This window comes from Vicugna pacos, chromosome 16, assembly GCF_048564905.1.
Source record: "Vicugna pacos chromosome 16, VicPac4, whole genome shotgun sequence".
Classification (NCBI taxonomy): Eukaryota; Metazoa; Chordata; class Mammalia; order Artiodactyla; family Camelidae; genus Vicugna; species Vicugna pacos.
In genome coordinates this window covers 62,695,274-62,713,690 of record NC_133002.1, presented here as the reverse complement: position 1 = coordinate 62,713,690, position 18,417 = coordinate 62,695,274, and the positions used below count along the sequence as shown (strand labels likewise).

The 18,417-nt window shown below is 60.6% G+C and overlaps 1 protein-coding gene across 4 annotated transcripts; it reads left to right on the top strand.

The window, feature by feature from the left end:
• Positions 1-4,337: 4,337 nt before the first annotated feature.
• On the top strand, positions 4,338-18,313 carry LOC102525089 (T-cell antigen CD7). Of its 4 annotated transcripts, none has more exons than XR_012059908.1 (7): positions 4,338-4,583; positions 10,535-10,685; positions 10,913-11,227; positions 11,737-11,769; positions 12,025-12,209; positions 15,543-15,700; positions 16,681-16,818. XR_012059908.1 is itself a non-coding variant. In XM_006199470.4 (7 exons), the coding sequence occupies exons 4-7, from the start codon at positions 15,631-15,633 to the stop codon at positions 18,050-18,052; spliced, it is 624 nt and encodes a 207-aa protein (XP_006199532.1). In that variant the 5' UTR covers positions 10,556-10,685; positions 11,737-11,769; positions 12,025-12,209; positions 15,543-15,630; the 3' UTR covers positions 18,053-18,313. The 4 variants fall into 4 exon arrangements, 3 of the variants coding, with proteins under 3 accessions (XP_072796034.1, XP_006199532.1, XP_072796035.1); XM_006199470.4 differs by lacking the exons at positions 4,338-4,583; positions 10,913-11,227 and adding exons at positions 17,260-17,390; positions 17,945-18,313 and having other exon boundaries at positions 10,556-10,685; positions 16,681-16,995; XM_072939933.1 differs by lacking the exons at positions 15,543-15,700; positions 16,681-16,818 and adding an exon at positions 13,055-13,796 and having other exon boundaries at positions 4,342-4,583.
• The last annotated feature ends 104 nt before the right edge of the window (positions 18,314-18,417 follow it).

The window sequence follows — 18,417 nt, the reverse complement described above, 5'->3', positions numbered from 1 at the left end:
GCACAGGGGCTGAGTGTGGAGCCTGGAGCCAATTAGCTGATGTCACAGGCGCTTCCCCAGCCAGACCCTCTGCTTCTCCCCAGACCTGCAGGTGGTGGCAGGAGCACCAGGGCCTCCTGTCAGCAGCAACCTGAAGTGAGCACCTGGCCGGCCCTCCCCCTCCTCACAACACACCCCAGGACCCGCCCTCCCTTTCGGTGACCATTTTCAAACAGTGCCTGGGGAAGGTCTTTCCCAGCCCCTGCCCCTCATCCCTGAGGGATGAGACAGCTGAGGCGGTTCCTCTTGTTAGAACTGCTAGTTCCGGGATGGAAACTCCCTCCTGTTCCCGCGGGAAGAGCCTTCCTCCACGATCAGAGGGAGCCGGTCCCAGGGCCCCAGCCTGCCCTCTGTGTGGCTTGGGGTTAGCGTCTTCCCAGGGCAGTGTCCCGATTCTCGGGTAGTTCTGGGAATGGAGGTCAACAGTTAAGGGAGAGGACAGGGTGCAGGGGTGGCAGCTCCCCCACTGCCATCTCTGGGGGCACTTGGGGTGACGCCAGGGAGCAGGGATGCTGGTCATGGGGGCCTCGCTTCTGCTCAGTGTGACTCAGAAGGAAACCTGCTGTGAGGGCTGTGACTTCGGATTGTTTTGTGAACCTCCGCCCTGTTCCATCCCGGGGCTGCGGGTCCCAGGACTTCCTGGGGGCTGGGGCACCAGCCTTGCCCCTCCTGGTGCTGGCCCCCGTGCAGCCCCCCACAAATGTTTGCTGTTGGTGGGGAGGGTACAGCTCAAGCGGCAGAGGGCTTGCTTGGCATGCTGATGGAGGCAGTGCGCTGGGCCGCCCGCCCTGCCTGCCAGAGCTGCTTCCTGCCCCAGCTCCATCCCTGGTGCCGCCCGAGGAAGGTGACATCGAGATGCACCGGCCGGGCCTGTCCCCAGAGAGGAGAGGAGAGTGTCCAAACAGCTGTGGCCCGGCCTGCGCCCAGGACTGGGCAGCACGGAACCAGCAGGGACCCTGTGGAGCTGTGGGCTCAGCCCGTCGTGGGGGATCCATCCGGGACTCCTGGAGCCCCCCTCGTTCCCAACTCACGGGCACTGGCAGAGCCGGGCTTCTTCACATTCTCTGAAGGGCAACAAAGCACCCCAAATTTAATAAGAAATGCGAAGCACTTCTATAAATAAAATTCTATCATATTCTAAAGAAAGTGAAAGAGCATTCAGATAATGGAAAAGCATTATCTAGGTCCCGGTTAGGAAGGGCTAATACTAAAAACATGATTCTTTCTAAAATGAAGTTATAAAGACAATAAAAACCCAAGAGCTTTGAAGGGTGGGGCAGCTCAGGACAAAATACCCAGATGCTAGGGGGACGCAGCCATTTCAGAAGAACAACACACTGCCTATGATTCCATCAGACTCCAGCCCACCCTCCTGGGGTCGCTGTCAAAAGTTGGCAAGTACACGAAGGGTCTGCGCCTCCCGCTGAGCACATCGGTGGGAGGGACTCCAGAGACAGCGGACATCTCCAGGACCCCGAGGTATTTGCAACAGTTGACATGCGTGTCTGTGTGCGTGTGTGACAACTGAGGCTCGAAATGGCATCCTGTCAAAGTGAGGGAACCCAGAGAATGAAGTGACAAGTTGGCAACAAAAAAACAAACATGCCAGCACTTCGGGAATATGACAAATAAGCTGCTGAGTACTTTTTTCATTAGACAGGAAATCGTAACTTAAATCTACAAATTCCTGGAACTGAAAGAAAATGAAACTCCATCTCTCACGTGAAGCGGCGGGAGCCGAGGTTTGAGGAAAGAAGTCCTGAGAGAGACGGGCAGGCAGCATGGGAGCCCAGGGCCCCCGAGGACCGGGTCCCTGGAGAGCTTCAAACAGGAAGGCTGCCCGTGTTGGACAGGCTCACGTGTCTGTACGCACACAGAGAACTGGGACGTCGTATGAGGTCGTGCCCACGAGCGCCACCTCTGCGAGGTGGACAAGGCCCCAAGGAGACACGGCACAGCTCACTTTATCCTGTCTTCCTACGGTGTTTCAGTGGTTTGCTTTCAACATAAACAAACTGGTTTCACTTTCAAAAACACGAATGCTTTACCAGGGTACCTGCTGTCCTCAGATCCCCGCGGGATCCCATTTCCCATTTCACGGAGTGGAGACTCTGAGCCCTCAGCTGACGTTCAAGGCCCCTCAGGGTGCGGGACACTCCTCCCCTCCTGCCTGATCTGCCCCCACCCCAGGACACCCTCCCACCACTCGAGAGACCCTCAGTGGGGGTGAGGCTGGATGGAGGGAACAGAAAGGCTGACCTGGGAGGTGGCCTCAGAAAGCCACCCCTCATTCTAGCCCGGGGGGTATGGGGTACAGGGGGTGGGCACCGGGCACATGGGTGTGGCATTTCAGTCCCCAGGCCAGGTCCTTTGTGAGCCCTGTCTCTAGTGTCGCATGGCCCTCTGGGTGGGCCCGGGGACCCTGGCCTCTGTGCCCCTCTGTGGGGGGCTGGAATTGCACATTGGCCTTGGTGCCATCTTCCCACAAGGACGACCAGCATTGAGTTCATCTGTGCAGCAGGCAAAGGTTGCTCGTATAACACGTCCAGTAGGACTTTGTCCTGTTCTGCCCGGGTCCAGACGCCAGGCTGTTGGTTGACTTTCAGGCCTGGAGTTCAGCTGGAGAGGTGGCCCTTCTCTCCCTTTGACCACCTCGTAGGTTCTAAACACTCTACTTGGGGGTAACTGGAACATTCTGTCCTGTCCAGTCTAGGCCCCTCCTCTGCACCCCCAAAATTCAAGGGCTCCCTGACCTCAGCTCTGCATCTTCCTCCTTCTTCATGAAAATGGGGCATCACCACCCCAGCACCGCTCACTGCCTGTCGGCAAGGAAGGTCCCACAGCCTGTGGGACCTTCCCCCGGGGGCCCAGAAACACCTCTTTGTCCCTTGCCCTACTCTGCACACTGCCAGTGTGTCACCCTGGGTTTGAGTGGAAGGGAATGGCCCACATGCCACCCGGCTGGCACTGCAGGGCTCCAGACCTCATCACCCCACATCCAAACCACCACCATCTGTGGGCTCTCCCTCCTCCATGCACCTCCGAGCATTCCCCACGCCACCACTGACACCCCCAGAACCACTGCCAGGACCTCCCAACTCGCTGCCCCCAACCCCCAACCCTTGCCTTCCAGTGGGCTTTGGAAGAGCAGGTCTGATGCTGGACAACCCTGCCCAGGGCCCTCCCAGGTCACTCTGGATGGAGACAAACCCCTTCTCCTGCCCCCCCTTCCCCGTCGCAGCATCGCCACTGGGTCTCCCTCTCTGAGCCTCTCTGCTCCCCCAGGGAAAGCCAGGCCAGGCCCTGCATACGCCCCAGGTGGAAGCTCACGGGACACAGACTGCACCTGGGCCCTCTGCCAAGAGGTAGACGAAGGCTGGAGGCTTGTGTGTAAGCGGGTTCGTCAGTGGGGAGTGGCAACAAGTGAAAGAAGGACCAGCAGCTGCCTCCTGGGCTGAAGTGAAGCTGGACCCGGCTGGCGAGCCCCGCAGAGCTGGTGAGCCTGGACACGGAGCAAGGACCCAGGAGTCAAGGCCACAACAGCCACTCCCAGCCAGCAGCCTGAAAAACGGAGACCAGAGCCCGAGAAAGAATGAGTCAAACACCTCTGCCCTTCCACGCCCAAGAAACACTCGTGTCCTCCCCCCACTTCCCACTCTTGGACACTGAAAGAGAAACCTACGTCTCAGTGACTTTCATGATAGCACCCAAGGCATCCCTGAGTGAGACACGTGCGCGCCCCGTGATGAACTCCCCGCCGCCGCGCGTCTGCGAGGTCGGCACCTGTCAGCCCCCCTGCACCCTCACACCTCACACAGGTGTGCCCTCAGGACACTGAGTTAGTTCCTCCACGTGTGTCTCCAAGCCCACCCGCAGGACCCCCCTGTGGGGAGGGGGCTGGCAGGAGGGGCTCCTTCCTCTCAACGGCAAGTAGAGGGGCGGTTAACCTCCCTCTTCCCCACCGGCTCCTGCTGCTTACTGCCGGATTCCTGCCTGAGCCCCCAGCCATGTCCAGGTGGACTCGGCTTGCGTTTCCTACGACTCAGCCTTGGACCCTGACGATTCCCAACGGGCAAGGCTCTGGCCTGGGTGTGCCCACGGGAGGGGACTCGCCGTGGTCCCCTGACACACGCAGGGAAGCGAGCCCACCCAGCTCCCCAGAGACGCGCCAGCTCTGAGGGAGTTGAGCGTAGAGATCTCCAGGCATTGGCGCCTCCTACTTTCCGCAGACCCTTCGTCTAATGCAGCGCTTCTGATGAAAACATAATAAGGAATTTACTACCAAGAAAGTCGTAAACGTTTTCTGTGAACTTGGGGCAGGCAGTTCTTGAAACTCGAGTGACTTCTTATAACTTGGGGTTTTCTTCCTGAGTCTGGGACCTGGGTGCTGCACCTCGCGTGCGCGGATCCGGGATCCTCCTTCCCGCCGCGCCTCCTCCCCTGGCTCCGCCCTGGGATCCTTAAGTTTTCCTCCGTCTCCAGCGCAGGGAGCAGCGGCGGCTGCGGGCGTGGTGGAGCCGCGCGCCCCGGGAGTGGGGCTGCAGGTGAGGGGCTCGGCCGCAGGCGAGGGGCGCGCGGGCCGGGCCGGGAGTCCACGGGGGTCCGGGACCGCCGCGGGCGGGGCTCCGGGTATCGCGCGGGTCCGTGCGCCCAGGTGCGCGCGGCCGGGATGGGGACCGCGGAGCGCGGAACTCCCGGACCCCCTCCCGCGCTGACGGCCTCTTGCCCCCGAGACGCGGCCGGAGTTCCGGGGTCCGAGAGCCAGGGGCCGAGGCGCAAGGGGACGCGAGGGCGCGCTGCGGGCGGGAAGGACTTGGGCTTCGCCTCGCGGTGGGGAACTGCGTCTCTGCGGGGCGTCCCCGGGCTGGGCTCTTGGAGGGGCAGGGAGGTGGCAGCTCGGGCTCCCGGGGACACCCGTCCGGACAGAGTCGCTCCTGCCCCCGCGCCCACTCCAGGCCCAGCGGCGGTGCCCTCACACTTGCGAGTGCTCCGGGGGCGCTGGCGCACACGCGTGAACTCTCACACTCGCAGCTCATTCACTCACAAACACTCGTAGAACAAAATGAAGCCCCTGAGACTGCCCTCAGGTGGTGGGGGCCCCAACGGCCCCTTCCCGCGCTCCCCTTTCGTTTTTGGTTTGTCTGCAGCAGCCACTACAATGAGTTCCCCACCCACTGCTGGTTAATGATCTGCAGTTGGAAACCACTTTTCATGCCTGTGGAGCCAGAGCCCCCAGGAGGCCCTCCTGTCCCCAGGGACTATGAAGTGAAGGTGGTGGGGGTATGCAGGGTCCCGGGCAGGGGGAGAAGGGCTTTCAGAGGAAGTGCCTCGTGAACGGAGCGGAGCGGAGTGCGCAAGAAGCAGCCACGCAGAGTGCACAGCCTGGGTGGGGCTGAGGCGGGAAGGGCTGCGGGCTCAGTCCCTGGGCCTGGAGGACTTACCGCCCAGCTGGGATCCCCTCGAGGCCCCAGCAGCAGGGACCAGGACTGGAGCATTTCATCTCTCTGAGCCAGGGTGGGGCTCGGCGCCTTTGCAGCTGTCCTCTGGAGGTGGTTGGTCGCCTCCCTGTCCAGTGTTGGGGAGAGGGTGCCTAGGCTCACCTCCCCATGTAAACCTCCAAGTGGGTGCTACCTGAGCCCCTGCGGCAGATGGGGAAGCTGCAGGCTGCTCTCAGGTGCTGTGGGAGTGGAGATCCTTGCCAACTCAGGACCCCTATGCACCTGGCCACTTGACACCTCATTTCCAGCAACCTGCTGCCTCAGTTTTCCTGAGGACCCATGGTAGCACAAGGTGCTGACAACGGTGTGCACGTTCCAAGACGTCTCGCTGACTCCCGGGTGGGATCTGCTCCCCAGTGACTGCATCGCGGCATTTCAGTCTGTGCAGATGCCAGTTCCTGGCCCGGTGATTTGAGAGAAATCTGAATTGTTGCCTCTGCCTTTCCCAGTTCCAGAAGTCTCCAGGCCGCTCCAGTTCTTGCTCACACACCCAGCCTTCCTGCCTCACACCTGAGCCTCTGCCTTCTCGCTCCTCACTTTGCTGCTGTGCTCTGGCCCTCCCTCTCTCCGGTTTCCCTGCCCTTTGCAGCACTGGTGAGAAGTCGGAAGATTCAGGCAGAGTTCAGCTGCCAGACTTACAGACCCACCTGAATTTCAGTTAATGAATAAATTTTTTTCTTTTCTTTTCTTTTTTGCAGGGGGAGGTAACTAGGTTTATTTATTTATTTGATTTTTCAGTGGAGGTACTGGGGATTGAACCCAGTACCTCAGGCATGCGAAGCATGCGCTCTACTACTTGAGCCATACCCTCCCCTCAATGAATCATTCTGAAATACAAGTATGTCCCAAATATTGCACAGAACATACTGATGTTTAAAAGTAAGACAACAGTAGAAGCCCAGACAGATCAGGGCGGCAGAATGCGCCTGAGGACAGGGTGCCCTCCCGCTGCGGTCCAGCCCCTCCGCCTCCAGTCCCGCTCTTTGCAGACAGCCCTTCCTGTGCTCTATGAGGTGGAAGTTTGCCTCCATTTTACAGATTTGTTTCGGTTGAATTAAGACTTGTCCATGGTTTCAGAGGGTCTACCCCAGGCTGGAGGTACCCCCAGCCCTTAGGCTCTAGCCCCTAACGGTGAGGAGCCCGGCCCAAGATGGGTGCACTTTAGGGGTAGGGAGTGTGTGACCCAGGTGTCTCCTTTTCTGGATTCTGGAAGCATCCAGGGGCTTTCCCAGCGAGGAGGACCTCAGGGAGCTGTGAAGAGTGACTGAGGGGTGCCTGTGTCTGAGGACAGAGGCCCTGAGAGCTGGGAGAAGGCTCAGAGGAGACTGGGGGCTTTGGGCAGTGGGAGGAAGAGCCTGGAGCCCTAGCCAGCCCTGTCTGGGAGCCCATACTGTCAGCAGTCCCCAGCCTCTCTGGGACAACATGACAGAGGATGACCAAGTGTCACCTTTCCGTAGGTCATACCCACACAGGGCAGCGGAGGGGGGTCTGTGGCACCTCCTGGTTTACCTGTTTTCTGGTCATTTCATTGTGTGTGAGACGCATGTGTATAAAAACACAGCTAATGATCACAGGTGAGGCTAAATTAGATTATAATGTTTAAAACAATGAGTCAATGTGGAACAGTTGTTAGGATGCTGGGGCTGGGCAGGGAGGCTGGAAGCCAGCATCACGGGAGAGTCCCTCACAGGCAGACACAATATGGAGTCCCGGGGGGCAGAGGGTGGCCAGGTGGGACTGACTGATGGGGAGCCCTGCACACCTCCCCGAGGACCGCACCCTCGCTGCAGAAGGTGGCCGTCTGTCCCCCGGGCTGACCTCTGGACCCCAGCCCGCTGCTTGCTTTCACTTTCCTCTTGCTCCCAAAGTCCAGCAGCCAGGTCAGCACCTGCCAAGTAAACACGCTTCTGCTGAGGTCACTCCCTCTCCGTGTCACTGGTCCAGATGAGGACCAAGGCTGACCTTTGACCCCCCAGCTCAGCTGTGGCTCCTGCCCAGGGCCCACTGTGGGGGACTGACCACAGCCTTCACGGGACACGGGACAGCCCCAGTGGGGAGGCTGAGCAGGTCCACAGGGATTGAACACCTTCTGAATGCAGAGCATGTGGGAGGCCCTGAGTGTGTGTGTGTCTGCGTGCACACGGCGGGGTGAGCCTTGCAGGGGTCGGGGAGCAGAAGTAAGATTGTGGTGGCCTCCAGAGAGGAGGTGGCTCCACCAGGCCGGGCCATCCTGGCTCCACGTGGAGTGAGGCCCTGGACGGTCCAGGATTGTGAACTAGGCCAACTGTTCATTTATTCTCAAACAACATCCCGGAAAGTGTACTCGGAGTGTGAAACAAGACCCTAGAGTCACTGGAAGGAAAAACACCTGACCACAGTCAGGACAACGTGTGAGGAGGGGTTCCTTCTGGACCCCGCAGAGCCCTGGGCACCCCTCTCCCAGAAAAGCACGCCTGCCTCCTGCCAAGTCCCAAGTTCACATGTGAGGAACGTGGTGGAAATAAGTGGACAGAGGGCTGGGGGTGCCTCTTGGTGGATACCCAGGCCAGGCCACCCGCAGGACACTCTGTCACTCACACCATGGAGGGGCCGCCGCTCCTGGAGCACCGCCCGCGCTCAGGTGGCGTTCTTGCTTTGGTGCCCTGGGGGTGAGTCCTCCATGTGGCCATGAGGACGCCTGCCCACTCCAGCCCTAGGGGTCAGGGAGGCCAGGCCGCTGACCCCCAGGGAGTATGTCCTCCCGCACCTCTGGCCAGGGGAGACCTTGGCCTGCCTTCTGGTCGACGGGGCACCTGGACCCACGTCGGGAGGCTGGGGAATTGTGGGGGCCAAAGGCTGTGGGGGTGGCAGGGCAGAGAGAGGCTGGTGGGGGGGCATCGGGAGACGGTTCTGCTCTTAAGGCAGAAGGAGACTGGAGGGCTGACGGTCCTGCCCAGGGCTTCCTCCAGGTCTGCACAGGCGTCTCCCTCCAGGGGCCTGGGGTCACTGTGCACCACCAGAAGGGCGCTGCTGGGCCCCGGGGTATCAGCTGTTCTGATACCGTTCTGTGTATCAGAACCTCCCAATGTAAGAAAAGTTACTATTTTGTAAAAATATTCAGGAAAAGGATTGAGAAGATCTTATCTGAGGTGACAGGAAAAGGCCCAGTCAAGAAAGTATGACCCCTCTTTCTGGAACCTTCCACCCACCTAAGGGTCCCAGCAGCACTGAGTGGTGATGAGCTGTTTATGCCCCATCTGGGTGATCGCTGACAGGCAGCGAAATCAGAAAGGCTGCCGCTGGACAGTGTCCCGCTGTGAAATCTCCGCCTCGTCTATGTTATTCCGAGCGGGTCTGGGCAGGATCGGGGCAGCCACTCCCCTACTCAATCACCACATTCTTGATTCTAAAAATATTGGTTAAAATTGGGTTAATGTTCTTGTGGGAAAGCTAAACAAAGCAGCAGAGGAGCCGCCTCCCTTGTGTGAAACACAGCGGATAACACAGCTCCCTGGACGTGTGCCACGGCCGCATCCGGGGTGGAGATGCTGCCGGCAGGTCCTCAGTGGTGGAGGCACCTTGGCCGGAGGGGACGGGGGCTTCACTCTCAAATGCCTTGGGCACCTCCTTCCCTCCTTCTGGAAGGAAGCAAAATGGACCCTGTCACACGCCACTTGCAAAGTGACATTGATGTGGCTTCAAGATTTGAACAGAAAACTAGATAAAATTTGGCCACTGTGGATTTGCAACAATCTGGGCGGCCTTTTTAAAAGGACACTTTAAACAAACAAAAAACACTTTGAAACAAAACCTTGAGGTTTTCAAGGAGAAGACAGACAGGATGACAAACGCCAGAACACCAAACAAATCTGTTTATTCCAGAAACAGCTGGGGAGGAAAGATGATCACGGATGACAGTTTGATTCTTTACGGCACGAAAGTCTCATAAACCTGTAAGGAGAAGACAGACTGTCCCAGAAAAGTGGGCAGAGGGTTTACAAAGGCAGTGGCAACGTGAAAACCCAAAGGGCCAAAAAGCACGGTGAGCCAGCTCACCCCCCAGCAGCTGGGAGACGCAGCAGCCGGTGTCACATGGAAAAGCGGGGCCGAGGAGGTGCGCTGGGAGCCGTGTGGAAGGGCCTAAGTCAAGCGTTCCGGGTCCGGGGTCCGGGGAGCCAGAGCTAACCCACAAAGCACCATGAAACAGGCACAGAGAAACACAGAACATGACCCCAAAATGCTCCCTCCAACGTCTGGGGTTTGTACCTGATGACCCGAGGGAGGGGAAAGCTGGGGGCTGGGGAAGCGTGGAGGGGTCCGTGTGTGAGGGTCTGGGGCAGGCTTCACCCAGGACCACAAACTGGGGGGCAAAACAAGTCTACTATTATTATTATTTAATCAAAGTGTCACTAGTTTAAATTAAATAGTTCAAACTAATCAGGGTAATCAGGGTACTTTACTGGAAACCTGAGACTGGCGCTTTTTTCAGAGGATGTGAAAGTCCCGTTTTTCCAGGACCTGTAACCCACAAGTTCCACAGGAAGGCCGCTCTTGTTGATAAGAGCAAATCTGGCAAGCGGGCCGGGCATCCCCAGGTGTCCAGCCTCGGTGTGCGAGAACGGGAGAGGGGCTGGGGGCGTCCACGGCGGTCTCCGGTTGGAGTCAGGCTCGGGCGGCTGCCCGAGCTTCCGTGCGGCACAACCCATCTGTCTCCATAGGACGCACCGCTCAGGCAGTTTTGCATGTTGTGTATCAAACCGAAGGCTAACGCTGCGGTGTAAACAGGGTTGTCTCCCAGTGGCTTGTTTCCTGTCTCGCATGGTTCTCATCTGTCTGATAGGAGCCCCACCGCGCACATCACGAAGCTGCAGAGACCGGTGGAGCCGGGGTTCAGGCACCAGGCAGAGTTGGTCCTGAGGAGCTCGGGGACCCCTGCCCGCCTGGCCCGTTGGTGGCGGCTCCCACTCGCTTCTGCAGGAGCCCAGGGGCCTCTGACCCACCGGCTTTCCTTCCTCCAGGGAGCATCCCAAGGACCAGTGAGGACAAGGGATCCGGAGGCCTGCACCCCCCTCCCGCCAGCCGTGCTGACCCTGGCATCCCTGCTCCCCGTCCCCAGAATGCTCTGGGCCCTCCTGCTCTTGGCTGCCTCCGGCAGTGCTGAGAGCGCAGGTGAGGCTCTCGGCCCCACTCTGCCAGGGGCCCTCCCCCTTGGGTGGGGGAGCTGTAGGGGGAGGAGAGACCTAGGTCAGGCCAGGGAGGGCCCAGGCCCCAGGCAATGTCAGGGACTCCGGGGGGGGGGCCCAGGCCCCAGGCAATGTCAGGGACCCCAGAGGGGGCCGTCAGTGAGCACCCTGAGGCCCAGCCAGGCCCCACATGTGCCACTGCCCCCCACACAGAGTGGGACAGCCCCAGCTGCACCGAAGGCGTGGTTTCTGTGTTCAGGGGTGAGCCAGCTGTGATGGCCTGCAACATCTCCAACCCCTTCTCCCACATCACCATCACCCTGTGCACCTACCGTGGGGAGAGCCGGCAGCTGGTGTTCAGTGAGCCGGCCCCAGGAGACTTCTCCCGGGATGGGTGGCGGCTCTGGGTTCAAGGAGGCCAGGCGCAGCTGGTGATTGAAAAGGCCCAGGACACCCAGGCAGGGCGGTACCGCTGGATTCTTACGGGAAACCAGAGAAACTCTGAAATCACCACCCTGAACGTCTCAGGTGAGGGGAGGGGCTGGGGCTGCAGCCAGGGAGGAGGAGCTCCTGCTCACCTGGCGCGCCCAGAGCCAGGGGAAGGGTCCGCAGAGAGCAGCAGCCCCCACCCCCCGCAACGTCTGTGCCCCTCTGGCTTCTCCCTGGGACAGCCCCTGTACGCATGCCCTGGGCCCCCTCCCATGTCTGCACAGACCGCCGGGCCCTTCCCTCCCTCCAAACCTCCTCCCCTCCCTCCTTCCTTTGCTGCCAAACGCCCCCGGTCTCCACCACCCCTGGCTCTCTGCCTGCCCCCACCTGGTTCCAATGCAGTCATGGTTGCCCTGAGCTCTGGAAACCAGGGGCAGTAGGAGGGGCTGAGAAGGGCACCCCAGCCTGGCTGGGCCCTGGGAAGGGACCCCAGTGAGGCCTTCACACTCCTGTATCCAGGGCTCATCTGACACCTGGGGCGGAGGGGCTGCGTCAGGGCTGACCCTGGGCAGGCACTCCCTAACTGGCCCGGTATGTCTCTTTGGCAGAGCCCCAAGACACATTCTTCACACCTTCCTACGGTAGGTGTTTCTGTCTTTATCCTGGGGTACAGAAGAGGGGCCAGCGCCCAGGTGCCCACTAGGAAGCCCCCTCGGGTCTTCCCCTGACACTCCCGCCCTCTGTGCCTGGCACCCGTGCCCAGCCTGTGCACCCCCTCCCCCCACTCTCCTGCCCCTGGGCTTCCTGGCGGAGATGATGCCCCCTTGAGGGTGCCCCGAGGGAGCGGTGGCTCCTGTGAGTGAGCAGCTGGTGGAGGCCCCGCCCACTCCCCACAGGCCCTGAGACGCTGCTCACGGAGCTCAGGACTGATCCTGAGGGCACAGGCCAGGTGGTTCTCATCATCCTTGCCCTGGTCGCCCTGGTCACCCTGGTCGCCCTGGTCGTCCCGGTCGTCCTGCTGGCCTGCATGAGGGCCTGGCGCAGAAGGCATGGTGCCCTGAAGCTCTACAAGCTCCTGCAGGTACCAGCTCCCAGCCAGGCTGCCAGGTCCCCACCGTCTCCAGGACACCCTGGAGGACAGCAGGGCGGGGTGGGGGTGGGGCTGGACCTAGGCAGTGTGGGTGGTGGGGTGTCTGCAGGTGAGCCTGTGCGTCTGTAGGCACAGGTGTCTGTGTGCAGCTCTTGTCCCTCACTCCCTCCCCAGATAAGGAGGCCCTGGACTCTGCACTGTGCAGCACCGAGGGGGGAGGGGAGGGGAGGACCAGGGAGAGGACGGGGAGGCCTAAAGCATCCCCGGCCTCTCCCTGACACGCCACGGAGGGTTCTGCAGCAGCTCCTGTGGCCAGAACTGCACAAATCTCACGTTCCAAAGCACTGGACCCAATAGGACCCTCTCCCGCCCCTGGGGGCCTGGCTCCTCCTTGGGACAGGAGGGCCATGCTGCTGCTGTGACTGCTGTGGGCTTGGGTGGTAAAAAAAAATTTACCAAAGACAAGGATGAAAGCAGGAAAGGAGTTTAGCAGGCACGCTGCCATAGATTGCAGCGGGCCACACAGACTGGGGTGCCCGTGGGAGCCCTGAGCTCCGGTTGCCCAGGCCTTTTATCAGGGAGGGTCACACCAGGTACCAAGGGGTCACAACATGTGTGATCAGCTCGTGCACAGTTCTCTGACCGGTTGATGTTCAAGTGGCAGGGAAGGGAGTGGGGTGTGGAAGGGTAGAGCCAGGAATTTTGGTAAGGGGGTGTGATTTTTGTAGGGGGCTATGACCGGCCCTGGTGGCCAGGCGTCCGGGCATCGTGAAGACGGTCGTTCTCTTGGCTAAGGCAGGCATGTTAGGAAAGCAGCGTTCTCTGTTATCTTTAAGGGCAGCAGCTGGGCACCTGTGGGGCTTTGGAGCAGAGGGGCCTCAGAGCAGGAATCTGCCAGGTGTCTGGACCCCACAGTCACCTCGGAGACACTCTAGCCTGGCGTTCTGGCATCTCAGGGTGATTGCGGACACACTCCTGTCTTTGGACTATGAGCAAGAGCAAGCTTTGGGGACCCTCCTGCCAGCAGCTGTGGGGCCAAGATGCAGGGGTTCGGGGCGTGAGAGGGCGGCTTGGCCCCACTGCCACCGCTCGAGGGTGCAGCAGCCTTTGGCTGCAGGAGCCCCGCTGGAAGCCGGGCCGATGGATAGCTGCTGGCGCGATCTGCGCCCACCTCCCCCCACGTCTCCCGCGGAGCTCCTTCCCCCACGCCGCCCCACCTGCCTGCTGGCCCTTCCAGGTCCCAAATCTGCTGATGCCAGATATCTTCATAATCAAAACTATGTAACTCTACTGAGCATATTCTTAAAAGGTACCTATAGGGTGATAAAAGAGAGGATTCTTCTGGAAGTGCTGCTTTCAAGTGCGTTACAAACATCCATAACACCAGCCCTTAGGCTGAGCAAACTAAACCAATGAGCAAATCACGAACTGAGCAGAGAAACACACTTTCAAATGGGAAAAATAAAAATCTGCCAGAAGCTGCTTCGAGTCTTAAAGCCCCAAAAAGTCCTGAGGCGTCTGGAGACGCAGGTGTCTGGCGGGCCTGGCTCACCACGAAGGACCCCACACCGGAGACCTTGCCGGTGCCTGTGACCACGGCCTCGCAGGCGGACAGGCACGGCTTGGCCAGTGCCTGGCTCCAGGTCCAGGATGGGCTGCACTTGCGTCTCTTGAGTGAGGGTGAGGTTCCTGCCGTGGGATTGCTGGGCCAGGCCCGGCAGACACCACGGGCTCGGCACCTGGGACCTCTATGCTTCCAGGGCCGTGGAAATCTATTCCATTTTGCCTGAATCGGACGGGAAGTGTTGATGCACTTGAAGTCACATCAAAGGTCATTTTAACATTGATGTTGTGGGGGGTGCTCACAGAAGTCACTGGACACATCTAGGCAGGAAACCTCGAAGGAAATGCTGAGTCTAGGTCTTTGACTAATTTTATCTTCTACTTGTTGCTTATCTGTATTTTCAAGGATTTCTCTAAAAGGAGTTTAGTTCTGGGTCCGTGTAATGCTCTAGAGACCCTGCCTCCCATTTCCATACCCCCTTCTCAGCCACACTGAGCCCCTGCAGACTCTTAGGCACACCAGGCACTTTCTGGCCTCAGGGATCATGCACCTCTGATCCCTCTGCTTGGAACACTGTTCCCAGGTACCACATGACCCTCCCTCACCTCCTCAGTCCTTTACTCCTATGGCTCCTTTAAGTTCAGCCCCCTCCCCTGATACACTGCGCATCCTGCCCTAGGTCCACTTGTTTCTGGAGGCCAGTCCAGGCCCCTGGCCTCTTGTCCGTTCTACCCTCTGCTCCCGGCACAGGGGTGGCACTACAGGCACCCGGGGTGTTGGTGATGAACAAAGAATGAGATTAGGAAGGCCCTTCTTTCCTCAAGCCCTGTACTTTCATCACCTCCTGCCAGCAACCTGCAAGGACCCTCGGGGCCTTTGGCAAGATTCCCTCTCAAACAGATACGTCCCTCACACAAGGAGGATCTGCGGGCAAGAGAGCAGCCCCTGCCTGAGGCTGTCAGCCCCTCAGACCTGAACAGCCCCACCCCCAAACCCCACCCACGTCCCAGGACCCCCAGCCATCAGCAGACAGGAGCAACCTGGCCAATGGAGGACCTTCCAGGGAGGAAACAGCTCAGGACTGCAGGTCCACGTGTGAGCTGTGCACACACCCACACGTGGCTTTGGGCCCCAACGCGCCAGTCTTGGCCATCTGACCCATGGCAGCCCTGGGGACAGAGCAGTGCACCTCCTGGTTCCCCAGAGTAGGTCTCTCTCCCAGGGACCTCCGTGCCCCAGGGGTCAGGGGCCCAGCATGGGTCTCCCTCTGCCCTGGGGGCTGATCACGTGGTTTGGCTGAGCTGCCTCCGGCCCCTGCATCCACAGGAAACAGAATCGGAAGCCGCTTGCTCCTACAGCACAGCCGAATCCTGAGGCACGTGCCTGGCCCCCTCTCTACGGTTGCACGGAAGCGGGGCTCCGTGTGGCCACCCGCAGCCCCCATGCTGTGGGGCTAACTTACTCCAAGTTTCTGGGCATAAATCAGGTCTCAACAGAAAGTAAACCAGAGGGCAGGGCGGCTGGAGCCTGACCTCCCGCCTCAGCTGGGCAGGGGCCCCCTCGCATTTCTCCTGGTCACCACCCCCAGCCTCCCCTTCCTCTCTTCTCCCTGATGGGCACTCTGCAGAGGCGGCAGGGGCCCACCTGTGGGCCGGGGTCCACCTGTGGGCGCTCAGCAGGATGGGCAGGGGCGGGGGAGGGGAATGACGGCCGACCCTCCCTCCCCCCAGCCCCTCCCCTCACTCACGCACCGCCTACAGGTGGTGCCACGCGATTGGGTACTGCAGACAGGAAGAGTCTCGACAGCCCCATGAAAGGGGGCCCTGCCCTTTGCCCCCAGCAGTGAGTATGGCCAGGCTCCTGGGGCTCCCCCAGCTCCCCTTACTCCTGGTGCTTGCCTGCAACCTGGCTGCCCAAGGTAAGCCCTTCCTGACTGTCCCTCACCCTGTCCCCTGCCGCACTGCCCATAGCGAGTTTAGTGCTTCCACCCTGGCAGCCCCCCACCCCCAAGACGCTCCTTCCCAGACAGCAGGTGGTCCGGGATGCCGAGCGTGACCTGCTCTCGGAGCAGCCCCTCCAGAGGTCAGGCCTGGCCTTGGACACTTGGACACAAGTCCCAAAACAAGCGGCACCAGGGCCGTTGCTGGTGTCTGGCTGCGGAAGCCCCGAGATTGAATCTCTTTACCTGCATGTCTGGGGGCTTTCCCTTCTCCAACCAGCAAAGCAGCCTCGTCCTGCGAGAACGTTTGCCTTTGGCAGGAAGTTCTGCAGTGAAAGGTAGAGAGCAGTTCCGAAGGTGGGATGAGGGGCTCGGCAGGCACAGTCCTCGTGCCCCTCCCTGCAGAAAGAGCTGCAGGACTTCGTTTGCTGAGAAGCTGGTGTTTAGATTATGTTCGCACCAAGAAGCCGGCTCCTGGTCCTGGCTGGGCAGACCAGGGCCCTTTCTGGGTGTCCCACAGGCAAGCCAGGATGTACCTCCCCCATAGAGCCACTGGCTTCAGGTGCCTGTAAGTGGGAGGAAACCGAGGCAGTCAGCGTTGGGAGGAGAGAGGCCAACAGGACGGTGCCCCTGGCTCTCCCCAGAGCTGTCATTTAAGAGGGGAAAGGTGTAGCGCTGGGGAGAGTGGTCGGAGCTCTCAGCGAAGGGCTCACCGCTTTGGACGGAAGAGGCCCCAGCGCCGACATCCCCCGACCCCCAGGGCCCTTCAGAACGCGAGGACAGCCTGGGGTGCTGGCACCATGAGCTGCTCCCAGGCTTCCGAGAGGTGACCCATCCGTGGTGACATGTGGCAGTGGACTGTCTCAAGGGGCCTCCACCCTGCCACCGTGCCCTGACCAGAGGAGGGTCCCTGCCCCTCTGGCCGAGCCAGTGGTGACAGCGGCACGTCCTCCTCACAGAGGTGCGGCAGTCCCCCCGCTACACGGTCGCGGTGGAGGGGGGCTCCATCAGCATCACCTGCACCACCCCTGGGCCCCTGCTCGGCATCTACCTGAAGCAAAGGTGGCCCGAGCCCAGCAATGTGATTTACTACGAAGACAAGAGGGAGCCCACCGTGGACAAGCGGTTCCGGGGCCGCATCACCTTCTCGGGGCTGCAGCACAACCTAACGATCAGCGTGCACCGTCTGCAGCTGGCAGACTCCGGTGCCTACGCCTGCCAGGCCATCATGGGCGACGAGGTCTGGGGCCCTGGCACCTTGGTCGTGGTGACAGGTAGGGACTGTGCCACCCCTGGGACCACTCCGCCTCCCTGCTGGGCAGCCCGGCCACCGTGCCCCTGTCTGGGGACCTTCCCTCCAAACTCACTTGAGTTGTTCCTTCCAGCTCAAGCCACCCCCTCTTCAGGCCTCCTGGATTCACACACACACACACACACACACACACACACTCTCTCCAGAGCCCTGCCCTGTCCTGAGCCCCGAAGGCTCTCATGAACTTCCCCATCTGCCAAAGGCCTCTCTCTGTTCCTTCTGCCAGACAAACTGCCCCAGGCAGTGGACACGTGCCAGGAGGCTCAGCTGATGCGCTTCGCCCTCCCGATCGCCCTGGCTGTGGGCTTCTTCCTCGTCGGGCTGGGGCTGGGGGCTGTGTGTGTGCTGAGGACACAGGTCAGTGTGACCTTCAGATGCCGCCCGATCCCTGTAAGCCGGCTCCTCTCAGAAAGCAGGGAGGGAAGGAGGGCGTGTGTGTGAGCCCGTGTGCATGTGTGTGCATATGCAAGTGTGCATGTGAGTGCAAGTGTGAGGCCAGTGGGGATGTAATCTGTGGGCAAGTGTGTGCTGGAGGTGGGATGGGATGGGAGGGCTAAGGGAGACAGGCCGGGAAGCAGTCAGCTCTGCCCGGGTCCCTCGGCTGTGGCCCCCTCCTCCACCGCTCGCCTCCAGCTCCTCGTTCTCTGTGCCAGCGGGGCCTTTCCTTGTCCAGGGCCAGGAGACTGAGTCACTTCCACCCTCTACCTCCCGGCTGCTGCCCCCCAGCCTGGCCTGCCCCCTCGCCCAGGCCTGAGCAGTTCAGAGACCTGGGGGGCTGGCCGAGGCCCCTCATGACCTGGCTTCACCCAGGCCCCCCAGAAATCTGAAAGCTTCCTAAGGGAATGTGTCTTGAAGACAGAGGGTGCCCCAGAGCCAGCAGCCCCAGCGGGAGACCTCCGGCTTTCTTTCAGGTCCAGAGACTCTGCTGTGCAAAGGACAAGAGCCCGGTGTGCGTGGTGTACGAGGACATGTCCCGCAGCCGCTGCAACACCGCGTCCACCTCCAACCAGTACCAGTGAGCCTGCAGGGCCCTAGCCTCCCTCCGCCTGACCCAGCACGGACACACAGGCAGTCCACAGCAGTCGGGCCCCCGGTGCCTCCTCCAGGAAGCCCTTCCTCCTGCCTCCCACCCTTGAGGCTGCTCTGGACAACTGGAGCCACCAGGAGGGAAGCCTCTCTGTCCCACTGCTGCCCTGACCCTCCAGCGGTGGGAGAACCTGCCTGTAGGGCAGACTTGGGCCTGGGGCAGCAAGCAGCTGGCAGAGGGTGGGGGTGGAGGGTAGGGCCGTGGGGGGGTTGGGGGGTCGGAGTCAGCCCCCAGCCCGGGCTTGCTGGACATAAAAGGCTTCTCTTCTCCCCTTTCCAACTCCAGTGTCTATTTCTC

Coding starts and splice junctions, on each gene's coding strand:
- LOC102525089 (XM_072939933.1), top strand. CDS start 10,634: ATGCTCTGGGCCCTCCTGCTCTTGGCTGCCTCCGGCAGTGCTGAGAGC. Junction 11,770..12,024: donor ATTCTTCACACCTTCCTACG/GTAGGTGTTTCT, acceptor CACTCCCCACAG/GCCCTGAGACGCTGCTCACG. Junction 12,210..13,054: donor AGCTCTACAAGCTCCTGCAG/GTACCAGCTCCC, acceptor GTTATCTTTAAG/GGCAGCAGCTGGGCACCTGT.